The sequence below is a fragment of the Sceloporus occidentalis genome, unplaced genomic scaffold, assembly GCF_023333645.1.
Source record: "Sceloporus occidentalis isolate IW3139 unplaced genomic scaffold, rSceOcc1.0.p SCAF_2, whole genome shotgun sequence".
Classification (NCBI taxonomy): domain Eukaryota; kingdom Metazoa; phylum Chordata; class Lepidosauria; order Squamata; family Phrynosomatidae; genus Sceloporus; species Sceloporus occidentalis.
The window spans coordinates 258,065,522-258,078,857 of NW_028316982.1; the positions used below are offsets into that span (position 1 = coordinate 258,065,522).

General features: G+C 41.7%; 1 protein-coding gene across 1 annotated transcript in view; it reads right to left on the reverse strand.

The window, feature by feature from the left end:
* HEPHL1 (hephaestin like 1) overlaps positions 1-1,346 on the reverse strand; it is a 54,433-nt gene extending 53,087 nt beyond the window's left edge. The window contains exon 1 of the mRNA XM_089512833.1: positions 1,174-1,346. Within this exon, the coding sequence (XP_089368959.1) occupies positions 1,174-1,346 (173 nt within the window). The remainder of the gene's footprint in view (positions 1-1,173) is intronic.
* Positions 1,347-13,336: the final 11,990 nt, after the last annotated feature.

Below are 13,336 nucleotides of genomic sequence, written 5' to 3' on the forward strand. Positions count from 1 at the left end.
AGATTTCCAGACCTTTCACCATTTTGGCCACCCTCCTCTGGATATGCTCCAGCTTGCCCACATATTTTTGAATTGGGGTGCCCAGAACTGGACACAGTATTCCAGAAGAGGCCTGACCAAAGTAGAATAGAGTGGCACTATTACTTCCCTTGATCTAGAAACTATACTTCTATAGATGCAGCCTAGAATCACACTGGCCTTTTTAAGCTGCCATATAGCATTGTTGACTCATGTCAACTTGTGGTCTACTTGGACTCCTAGATCCCTTTCACATGGGCTGTTGAATGGCATTTGTGAATGGCTCCAGGTAAAGTGCTGTAAACTGAACATTTCTAGGTTTTTGTAGATCTCCACATGTATGTATTAAAAAACGAAAGCAATCAGACATATTACTATACTGGTTTCATGTAAGATTGTAACATTTAAATCTTCTGGCCTAGGTTTAATTGCTGGTTCCAGCTAAAGCAGACCCATTGATTGAATTGCTGAATGGTACATCAATACTTTGGAAACCTCACTGATTTAGTAAATCTACTTTCTTTGGGACTAGATATTTGATTAAACATCTTTATAGTCTGCTGTACTTATACAGTCTTATCCTAATATATTTCTTCATTTGGAATTGGAAAAAAGCTTTCATGGACCAATTAACTTTACAAGCAGTTCAATAATTCTTGCATAAATTGGGGCAAAATGACCTACATCCCGCAGTATATACTGAGCAATCACATCTATAATCTTTGCATTTTCCCCTAGATTTTTTTTAAATTAAACTTTCTTTGTTTAACACAGAGTTTCAAACAGGTCCTGACTTCCAGCCAAGACCCCAGGAATCCTTTCAACTGAGAAGTGTAAAAATCTCAAGCACAGTGTTGTCAATATGCAGTAAAAACCAGAAAGAGATCAAAGAATCCAGCTCCATATTACTTTATTTACTAACCCACACAATCATATTAACTTCTTAAGAGGCATGTTTGGGTCGCTTAGAGGTTTTATTTCATTGCCCAGAGATATTTTGGGTCTGGTAAACAAACCAATTTCAGAAACCTCTGAGCCAGGCATGCCTCTTGGTGGGAAAACAAATACATTTAGAGGGAAGAAGAAGCACAAATATGTGTAGAGTTAAAGCAAAGTTCACAACTCAGAGCAAAGGAGATGTTTGCTTGGACTTACTCATCCTCAAGGAGATTTTGTCCTGTGATCAGGTTCTTCTCAGAGGGCGCATAATCCCAGTTCTCTTCCACAATCCCAATATAGTAAATTCGGACAGAGGCTCGAGCTGCAAGCAAATGCCAGAGGATAATAGCACAAGGCAGGAGGCAAGGAGCTTGCTTTGCAGGCAGCATTTGTCTAGGTGTGCGTTTTTGTGTGTCTCATGCAGGCCAGCCGCAGCCAAAGTGTGCGCACCTCTCTGCCCACAAACATTCCAACCAGTCAGACAGGAAAGAATGGACAAAGCAATGCTCCTCCCTTTCTGCTATTTGGGTCTGATGAGGGGACAGGCTAGAAGGCTTGAGCAACCACAGAAAGGCCCAGTGGTGTGGGGTTGCCATGCCAACCAGGCCTTTGGCCAGCCTGCCAAGGCCTCCTGTGTGGAGCTGACGTTTTGTGTTGTTTGTCCCACGGACTCAATGCACTTCCTCGGAAGGTGATAGAGTCTCCTTCCTTAGAGGTCTTTAAACAGAGGCTGGATGGCCATCTGTCAGGGATGCTTTGATTTGGATTTCCTGCATGGCAGGGGGTTGGACTGGATGGCCCTAGTGGTCTCTTCCAACTCTACGATTCTATGATTCTATGATTCTATGAAGAGACATACACATTCATTGCCAGCATGGCATAGTGGTTTGAGCATTGGACTACGACTCTGGAGACCAGGGTTCCATTCCCTGCTGGGCCTTGGACAAGTCACACTCTCTCAGCCTCTGAGGGAGGCAATGGCAAACCTCCTCCTGAACAAATCTTGCCAAGAAAACCCCATGATAGGCTTGCCTTAGAGTTGCCATAAGTCGGAAGCAGCTTGAAGGCCCACAACACGAGCACACAAATTCATTTGTGCTTTTGCATGGTTTTCCAGAGTGACATACTTTGTAAAAAACAGAGAATGGTCCAAAACACTCCACAGCAGAAACAATCCAGTTTGAGACTGCTTTAACTACTCTGGCTCAGAGCTAGGGAATCCTAGGAATTGTAGTTTATTGTGGCACCCTCTGACAGAAAAGGCTAAATGTCTCACAAAATTACATTACCCAGAATTTCCTAGCCAGGGCTGTTAAAGTGGTGTCAAACTGGATTATTTCGGCAGTGTGTTTTGGACAAATGTTGCAGAGTTGGGTTGATTCCTTCTCCTTTGGCCCTATTGCTTTGTTCTGTTTTGTTTGTCGATGTGTTCTAACAAACATGTCCCAGCTCTGCTATATCAGCAGAGATACACGATGGTATGAGCCAGAATGGTGCAGTGGTTTGATCATAAGACTATGACTCTGGAGACCTAGGTTCAAAATCCCACTCAGCTAGAGAAACCCACTGGCTGACCTTGACCAAGTCACACACTCCAAGCCTCAGAAGAAGGCAATGGCAAATCCCTCTGAACAAATCTTGCCAAGAAAATCCAGTGAAACGACTTGAGACCACACAACAATGACAAACATGCTGATATAGAAAGCCAGCATGTACAGTGGTTTGAGTGCTGAACTAGGAATCTGGAGAACAAGGCTGGAATCTTGCGTAGCCATTAAAACCCACTGGCCAACCTTGAGCAAATCACATTCTCTCTGGAAGAAAACAAAGGCATAGGCAAACCCACTCTGAATAAATCTTGCTTAAAAAATCATGATAGGTTCACCATTGTTGTTGTTGTTGTTGTTGTTGTTGTTGTGTGTCTTCAAGTCTTTTCCAATCTAAGGTCAATCTAGCATCAGCTTTTCTTGGCAAGATTTGTTCAGAGGAGGTTTTGCCACTGCCTTCCTCTGAAGCTGAGAATGTGTGACTTGTCCAAAGTCACCCAGTGGGTTTCATGGCAGAGCAAGAAACTGAACCCTGGCCTCCAGAGCCTTAGGGGCTGTATAGACCAGCAGTTTTGCTGGCCTGTATGTGCAGTGAGGGCTGAGCGTCCACATGCTCCGAGCCCTCACCGCACTGCCTCGGTGCCATCTTCATGTGCCTTTCCATATGGTGCATGCCATTATGATGCATGCCGGGTCCAGTGCTCAAACGGCACTGCATGGAAGGGGCATCATCGTGGTGCACCAGTGTGCCTATGGCGCCCCTTCCGGGACGCAAAATGAAGTCCTTTTTCAGGGCTTCTTTTTGCTCCTTCTGGAGGCCATGGTGTGTGGTTGCCGTGGCCTCCATTAGGGGCAAACAGGGGCGGTATTCAGCCACCTGTCTGTAGAGGCGCTTAGTCTAACACTAAAACCACTATGCCATGCTGGTTCACTTTAGGATTGCCACAAATCAGAAACAACTTGAAAGAACACAACAAAAACAACAACATGCAGATATATTGTTTTGTGACATGTTAGCATGCCCTGCATACCCAACGCTGTAATCGGGGATACTTGTATTTCATATGTCATATCTGGAGAAAGCGTGTTTTTGAGAGATCAATGACATTTCAGGAACACTAGGTCAGGTTCCCAGGAGAAAATAGCATGTGCACATCCACATAAGAACACAGTCAAATCCAGATGAGTGTATCAATTGCTCTTTCCTTCCCCAAAGTCATCTGCATGTCCTCTTCCACCTTGAAATAAAGGATCTCCTTGCACCCAAAGCAGTAAACCAATCTCCCTGCCTACCCCCAGTTGTGCTCCCAGTCAAACATCTCTGCATTTTGTGTATGTTTTATATTGCCCTCAGACCTCCCATTCTGAGGCACTCCAGCTTTCTGTGTATCAGACAGATAATTTCACCCCACTGCAACCACCTAAAAAACTCCACTATCCCATTTCCATGTTTCCATTTTGGTTAGCTCTACATGCTGTGTCTGTGTAAACCAGTGGTTCCCAACCTTTCTAATGCCGCGACCCTTTAATATAGTTCCTCATGTTGTGGCGATCCCCAACCATACAATTATTTTCATTGCTACATGCAAATATGTGTTTTCCGATGGTCTTAGGCGACCCCTGTGAAAGGGTCGTTCGACCCCCAAAGGGGTCCCGACCCACAGGTTGGGAACCACTGGTGTAAACTGATATTGTGTGTGTGTGTGTGTGATTGTGCTCTGCATATTTTCAAAAAAGAACTCTCTTAATTCACCCCAAAGCTGGTGTTCTCCTCACCTATTACTGGTATAAACAGGTGCAAATGGTCCTAAAAGTTACCCAAACCTCTTGCAAAAGCTAATTTCCCCAACATTTGAATTAATGCTGATAGTTGCTGGGAACCTCCCGGTCTCCCCACCTGTCTTTGGGTAACAGACAGGCCACATATTTGCTGGGTGTAAGGATTCTGTAAGCATAGTCGCACACAGAGTCACCTTGCTACAATTTGCAAGGCCTAATTAATTTCTTGATGCCGCTTGCAAAAGCTCTGGCAGTGGGGGGGTCCTATGTATTAAGTAATTAACCTCCTCCTCCCCTTTTTCAGTCGTTCTGGTGTCAGGGCTCACCCTCCACTCTGCTTCTACCATTTGGCTAGAAGCAAGTAGGCTAGATTAAATGTTCCTCATACCCCCTCCCTAAATAAGTGAGAAGGAATAATTTCCTCCTTTGGCCTTGATCTGAGAACAGCCCATTTAGTTAAGATTTCTGTTTTAATTTCAAAACAGGAAAATATGTTTTCCCTCTCTACCTGTATTTGTGTGTGTTTGAATGACAAGCTGTGAGCAATTGTGGTTGATACTTAATGCATAACACATACTGACATCAGCACGTCAGACAATCTTGAACTGGTAACCCTAACCTTAACTTTTTTCTGAGACACGAATACCTTTGAGAATTTGGTTAAAGCTATGAATCCCCTCCAGGGAAAAATACATGTATATGTACAACTGGAAAATTTTGTTGATACTTTATTTTATTGTATTTCGGATTTATTTCTGCCAACCTTTCCCAAAAAATTGCTGATACTATACAGTGGACCCTCAATCCGAAGGGAGAGGCAGGAAATATAAATAAAAATGATAATGATTATGATTGGTATCCACTAGAGTTTGGTTCCAGGACCCCCCACGGATACCAAAATCCATAGATACTCAAGTCCCAAGGCAGAATGCAGGTGGTAACTCAAATTATTTACCATGAGTTGTCCCTTATATAAAATTGCAAAATCAAGGTTTGCTTTTAGGATTTTTAAAAAATATATATTGTCAAATTGCACATGGTTGAACCCATGGATGCAAAATCCATGGATACAGAGGGTCAACTGTACTTCCCTCCTTTGTGAGAGCTGTGCTGTTTTTGCTGCATAAATAATGACACTTTCAATCCGAACATAAGAAATAAAGAGAATTATCCACCCTTCTGACAAGGATTGTAGGGCAGGTTACATTCGAGGTACACTAATACAAATTATATAGCAAATTGGCTATAAAAAACTCATCTGACAGTAGAGAGATTATTTTTCAAAGTTTGGCTGGCAGTAAAATTGGTTATGTAATGTAACTTATTTTACACCATAATCTTTGTGGGTGTGTTCCATCCTGTATCAGCAATAAAGTACCTGCTGTATCAGCCAAAAGTGTTCAGCCTTAGCTTCAAAAAACTGGTGCATTGCCTCACAAAATTGTCCGCATATATTTGCTAGTGCTAATTGACCAGAAGCATAATTCAAGTGATTCATTTTGCAACTGCTATAGCCGAGAGTCAAAAAATAAACAAAACCTCATTAAAAATATTCATTTCCTTCCCAAGTACTAACAAAAACCCTGGGATTTGATTGTAGGAGCAAAGCTGTGGAATCTTCAGCTAAGCAGAACCTCTCTTGTCTGGATTGCCAGTCTTCAGGAATTCACAGTTGCATACATATTATCAGATTTATTATCCATCCTTCAAATTAATGGAGGAAAAAATCAAAATAATTTACACAGAACTCAGTTGAAAGGGAAATTGACAAAGTGGTTCCTCATGGGCCCTAGTGCAGACTCATATAGCCCTATCCCAAACGGATTAGATTATTTTTAATGAAGAAGACTCCTTGCAACCTCTAAGTGGAGTTTTGCAGTGTTCTCCCCGACCTACCTTAGGCTGAGGAAAACTAGTTATGTGCAGATGGTTTTTTTGGGGGGTGGGGGGTGGGGGGAGGTGAACTTAAAACAACCCATCATCTCTCTTTTTTTTTTAACAGTATAAAATTACCAGCTTGATAGATGAAAGGAATGCTGTGGATGTAGCATATCTTGATTTCAGTAAGGCCTTTGACAAGGTCCCCCTTGATATTCTGGCAAACAAACTAGTAAAATGTGGACTAAACAATGCAACTGTTCTGTAGATTTGTAATCGGTTGACCAGCCATACTCAAAGGGTGCTTAACAATGGTTCCTTTTCATCCTGGAGAGAAGTGACCAGTGAGGTGCCACAGGGATCTGTCCTGGGCCCAGTGCTATTCAACATCTTTATCAATGACTTGGATGAAGGAATAGAGGGAATGCTTATGAAATATGCACATGACACCAAATTAGGAGGAGTAGCTAATACCCCAGAAGAAAGGATACAAATTCAAAGTGATCTGAATAGACTAGAAAGCTGGCCCAAAACTAACAAAATGAATTTCAACAGGGAGAAATGTAAGGTACTAGGGAAAGAAAAAAAAAAAGGTAATGCACAGATATAGGATGGGGGACACCTTAACAAGACTACATGCGAATGGGATCTAGGAATCCTAGCAGACCACATGTTGAACATGAGTCAACAGTGTGATACAGCAGCTAAAAACGCCAATGTGATTCTAGGCTGCATCAATAGAAGTATAGTGTCTAGATCAAGGGAAGTAATAGTGCCACTCTACTCTGCTCTGGTCAGGACCCACCTGGAATACTGTGTCCAGTTCTGGGCACCACAATTCAAAAGGGATGTTGAGAAACTGGAGCGTGTCCAAAGGAGGGCGACCAAAATGGTGAAGGGTCTGGAAACCATGTCCTATGAGGAACGATTTAGAGAGCTGGAGATGTTTAGCCTGGAGAAGAGAAGGTTAAGAGGTTATATGATAGCCCTGTTTAAATATTTGAGTGGATGTCATATTGAGGAGGGAGCAAGCTTGTTTTCTGCTGCAGCAGATACTGGGACACTGAGCAATGGATGTAAACTACAGGAAAAGAGATTCCACCTCAACATTAGGAGGAACTTTCTGTCAGTAAGAGGTGTTTGATTGTGGAACACACTCCCTGGGTGGAGTCTCCTTCTTTAGTGGTCTTTAAACAGGAGCTAGATGGTGCTTTAATTCTGAGTTCCTGCATGGTGGTGGTGGGGGTTTGAGCTGGATGGCCTTTGTGGACACTTCCAACTCTATAATTCTAGGATGCCAGTTCTTGGAAGTGACCACTGGGAAGGCCCCTACCTGTGTACCCATCAAATGTGCCTTTGAAGGTAGTGGTATTAAGATAAGGACCTAAGGTGCATTAAGTTATAAGTCTAAAGTACATTGAGTAAGGGATTTCATCATACCTTGTTACCTCTTCTGACCCTTTTGCTGTCTCCACCAGTGCTAAAATATGGCTTGTCAAGTGCCTTAAGGCAGGGATCAGTTTGGTTAGGTGTCGGTTTGTTTCGCCTTATTCTGTTCTATTAGACTTCATATACTGTGATGGTGCAATTACAATAATTAACCATAATCATAGTTATTTCCAAAGGAATGGCATCTCCAAAACAAATGAGTTCACAATACTGTTGCTAACTCTTTTGCAAATGTGTATCGATGGGCAAATCCTGGATTTAGTAATTTTCCACACACAACCCAAAAAGGAAAAAGAAAACATCTTTGACTTCCTTTTAGTCATTTTGATAGGTTCCCATACTTTGTTTAAACTCATCCTACCAGATGACTACAGCTTTTTCCACTCCTGACTTCTTCAGTTTACTAAAAGCAAAAACAAAAAACCCTCACATCCTGCAACTATCATGTGCTGATGGAATAGTAGCTCATTCATAGCCGATGGCAGTCAAAAGTCTTGGAGAACTAATGAAGAAAACAGAGTGAGCAAAGTGAAGCTGTTCCCTAATGATTAACATAGGATGCATCTACACTGTAGAAGTAATGCAGTTTGACACAACTAAGTGCTGCAGCTCCATCCTTTGGAATTCTGGGATTTGTAGTTTTACAGGGCCTTTAGTCTTCTCTGCCAAAGAGTGCTGGTACCTCACAAAACTACAAATCCCAGGATTCTGTGGGATGGAGCCATGGCAGGTAAAGTTGTGTCAAACTGCCTTATTTCTACAGTGTAGATGCACCCATAGATTATTAGTTCATGTAAGCCAGCTGTCCTTTCCCACCAACCACAACCTAACTGTACATTTAGGAAAAGAAGGGAGGAAAGATAATTCAGTAGCTATGATATCAAAGAAGGATGTCCAGTGTTGATGGTTCTGAAGCTGGTGGTTTGTTTTATTTATTTATATCATCTTTTTTCTCTGTTATTGTTAACTGCCCTTAAGTCAATCCCGACCCATGGCGACCCTGTGGATGAGATATCTCCAAGATCCCCTATCCTCCATTGCTCTGCTTTTAGGTCATGCAAACTCATGCCGGTGTCCTCCCTGATTGAGTCCATCTAGCCTGCAGTCTTCCTCTCTTTCTAAGACCTTTCTTTCCTCGCATTGTTTTTTGTGGGTTTTTTGGGCTATGTGGCCATGTTCTGGAAGAGTTTATTCCTGATGTTTCACCAGCAGCTGTGGCTGGCATCTTCAGAGAATGCTGTCTGACCCTTGGTTGAGAGCAAGCAATTTACATGTGAATCTCTGTGTTGATCTATTGTTGAATGGCAAAGTCTCAGGGTGCCTATTTAACTAGTGAACCCCAGCAGACAACTAATGAACCACTGCTGCTGGTGAAACATCAGGAATAAACTCTTCCAGAACATGGCCACATAGCCCCCCCAAAAAACGTAAAAAACTATGGATGCCAGCCATTAAAGCCTTCGACTTCACATTTCCTAGCATTATTGTCTTTTATAGAGACCAATGTCTTCACTGTCCAAATGTCGCATCTGTACATGGTGATGAGGAATTGCTCGGACAGTTCTAACTTTAGTGTTCAGACATATAGCTTTACTCTTCAGGATCTTTTCTAGTTCTTTCATAGCGACCCTTCCCATTCCTAGTCTTCTTATTTCTTGATTGCAGTCATCATTCTGATCAATATTTGATCCTAGGTGCAGGACTTCTTTAGCTATTTCAGTTTCCTCATTGTCTAGGATGAATTTATGTATTTCCCCTGTGTTCATTATTTTTGTTTTCTTTATATTTAGCATAAACCCTGCCTTTGCCTTTTCATTTTTGATCTTCCTTAGAAATTGTCCCAAGCCTGTGATATTTTCCACCAGTATTATGGTGTCATCCATGTATGTTAGACAATTGATATTCCTTCCTACCATTTTCACTCCTCCTCTTTCTGACTCTCCCTGTTTTTCTTATGCTATTTTCTGCATACAGGTTGAACAGATAGGGTGGTAAAATGCAGCCTTGCCTGACCCCTTTGCCAATTGGGAACCAATCTATTTTAAAACAAACATAGATCCAAAACGCACTGCAAAAATAATCATGTTTGTGATCGCTTTAACTGCCCTGGGTCAATGATAGGGGATTCTGGTAACTGTAGTTTTGCGAGACATTTAGCCTTCTCTGTCAGAGAGCTTTGGTGTCACAACAAGCTACAAGGAGCCCTGGTGGCACAGAGGTTTAATGTTGGTATTGCAGCCACAAGGTTGTGAGTTCAATCCCAGGGCTCCAAGGTTGACTCAGCCTTCCATTCTTTCACTTCTCTCCGGGATGAAGAGGAGCTATTGTTGAGCACCCTTGGGTTCGGACAGTCAACCAATTAGAATTCGATGTAACAGTTTTATTGTCTGGCCCACATTTTACTATCTTGTTTGCAAGCTAGCACCTGCCACAGCTTGCATCAGATGCGGAAATGATGTGCATGTGTGTGTATGAAAAATCAATACAGGGAGCAACAACTTGTATTGATTCTTGCTTTGGAGGAGGAAGCTTGAGCAAATGGGTCTGTGCCCTCCAATGCAAAAATGGTTACTCTTAGCTGAATATCATTTTACACTATTACAGTACTTTAATTCCACTTTAACTGCTATGGCTGCCTTGTGTGGAATCCTGGGATTTGCAGTTTAAGGAGGCACATTTAGAATTCTCAGCTAGAGAGCTCTTAGACCTCACTAATGTATAAACACCAGAATTCCACAAGAAGTAGCCATAGTAGTTAAAGTGAAATAATAGTGCCATAATGGTGCTATAACAGTGTAGTAGTAACAGTATAGTGGTCACAAGTATGGAAGCATCTTTTAAAATGCCAGAAGGGCATTGATGGCAAGATCTTGAAGGAACTGGATGCTGCAAAAATGACCCTGAGGACCCACATGAAGCCTAACAGGCCACACCTGTTTTTCAAAGGTGCTGCCTAAACTGAATTTGATCTGCGAAATCCTTGGATCTTGCACCTGCAACTTGGACAGTTCCATTAACTTTCAGACTGATGCCCCAAGCAGAGTCACTGCCCCACTGATGTGGGATTGGCCAGTTGCAGAAGACTATTGGTCTGCTCAGTCTACTCTCCAGGTATTACATGCTGGTGAGCAACATCAAAATACTTGACTTTTCCTTCTGAGAATTCATAACCCTTTAAGCCAGATGTGAACCAGACAGTCCTTCGAATAACAGACAGTTCTCTGTAAACTAAGGCATGTGGTCATCCAACTGCTAGGGCTGGCCTACCTGTAGCAATGGTGGGCAACCATTTACATTTTCCATAATGCCCTGGAGCAATACTATATTGGAGCACTGTGAGCCAGATGTTTAAGGGGCTCTCAGCAAATACATGGTCCTTAAGCTGGAGAGCTTCAGAACCATTTATCTGAAAAGATACTGTTGCTTATTTACTTATTGCAAAGCCTAACTGCAATGACCAAACACATTGGTTCACACAACTTCACTTCACAGTTGGTTTTATTTCCTGTCCCAATGAGGTGTGTTTGTAATTCCTTCCAGAGCAAATAAGGCACCAGAAAGTTACACTTGAAAGAAAAGTGAGCTAGCAAGCAAAAAATTCTCATACTGTATGATTACAGAATTACCTTTTAGTTGTAGTCCTTATATACTTCAGGCTCCCTCTTATGGCCAGAGATTGTCATTGTTGCCAGTGGTCTGGAGTTTGGGGGTTTTGTGTTCCAAGGAAACCTGAAATTCCTTAGATGTTGAGCTCTTTTCAGAGCATTCTGAAACTAAATCAAATGTCTGTAGAGAAGGGATAAAGTAGCCTGCCCTTTCCAACACCATGCTTCTCACTTTCCACCTAGAGAAGTAATTTTCCAAAGAGAAGAGCTCCACATAATCCGCAACCCTGATTTCCCAGTGCTCTTGTTTACTCACACGTTTATTTAAGTTGCTTTCAGAATTCTCGAAAGTGACTTAAGTACATTAGAAGTTGTTGTTATGTGGAGGAAACCAAGTTAGAAGTGTTGAAGGTAAAATAGAAGATACAAAATACTATATTCATTGAGGAAAACCTTTATTTAAATATTCAGTGTGAAAATAGATAAAAAGAAATAAAGTATGTATAGATATAATACAATATATACTGGTTAGATGACAAACAAGAGAACATATAATTAGTCATAGTACACTGTAACAATCTATGGTTGTTTGTGGACAAAGATATAGCAATTGGATATGGAAATGAAATGGCAAGATCAGTTTGGGCTTGGAAACTAGCCTGCAGATGGAGGGAATAGATGAGTGTAGGATGCCCCTGTTACCGAGTTTGGTTTTATATAATAATAATTTTTTTATATAATTTGTTTTATTTATATACCGCTATTCCAAAGATCATAGCGGTGAACAGCAAGTAAGCTAATTAGCAAGTAAGCTAATTTGCCCCCAACAGTCTGGGTACTCATTTTAGCGACCTCGGAAGGATGCAAGCCTGAGTCGAGCTTGGGCCCTTTTGCTGGTCTTGAACTCGCAACCTTGTGGTTTCGAGTGAATGGCTGCAGTACAGGCATTTAACCACTGCGCCACCAGGGCTCGAAAAATCATCAGTCCAACACTGAAACCGCTACGCCACACTGGTCCTACAATTATATGATAACCATCCAGAGAATTGAAAACAGTTAAAAAAACACAAGTCTTAAAAATGTAAAATAAACAAGCACAGAAATACTGCACAATTCTGCAAGATCCGGTCCGCTTGAGCAGTCAGACTTTAAAGGCCTGCTGTATTTTATTTCAAGTCTTAACCTGCCTACAGAAACATAGCAAGAAGGGTGCCAGTCAGACCTTTCTAGGAAAGGAGTTCTGGAGTCAGGGGAGCAGCCATCAAAAAGGCCCTCTCCAATGTTCCCACCAGAACATGGTATTAGTGGACTAATATCAGGAAGCACTGGATTCAGATCTTCACTTCGCTGTGAAAATTACTGGGTAACCTTCTTGTAAAATCAGGTCAGGTTCAAGTGGGTTTAACCCTGTTCAGATTCAGTGTGTTTGGTGATCACCTAACTTAGCATAAAAAGGTGGCCTTTGTGTATGCAACAAACTGGCAGATTAGTGGGAAGGAATTTTGGGTAATTTAATATGATGCCACTTTTAAACAAACTAAATCTATTACTATTACTAGGAATTCCATGAACTAGGATTTTTCTGAAGTGCTCTATGACCTTAACGTTGTTAATATAATCTATAATTGCCTCCCCTCAGCTTTATCACGACCCGTCATTAAACCACTATGAAAATATCTGTATCCATACTAATTATATCAAACACTAACAATCCAAATTATATCTTGGCGAAGATGGGCAAGTAACAGGCTATAACTCTTACTTTTGACCAAGGGTTAAGGTTAGGGGTTCGGGTAAACTGGGTCTTCCATGTTGCTGTGGCTGATAAACAGGGCTGTTTTTGGAGAAGTTTCAGTTCCCTTTCCTGTTGGCTGTGCTATTCATTGCAATTAAAATATATAGATATATAACATTTTCAGGGTGTTTTTTTTAAACAGAAGGAACAAAAGCAAGGCAATGTTAATCAATATAACTGGGAGCCATTGATCAGTGGAACAGAGAGCGATGTTAGCAGTACTTTCAAAATCAATAGCACAGGGTGACACATACAAACACACAAAAACACACACATCTCACAGTCACTCCCCCCCCCCCCTCTTTTGTCTATCTCTCTAAATGATG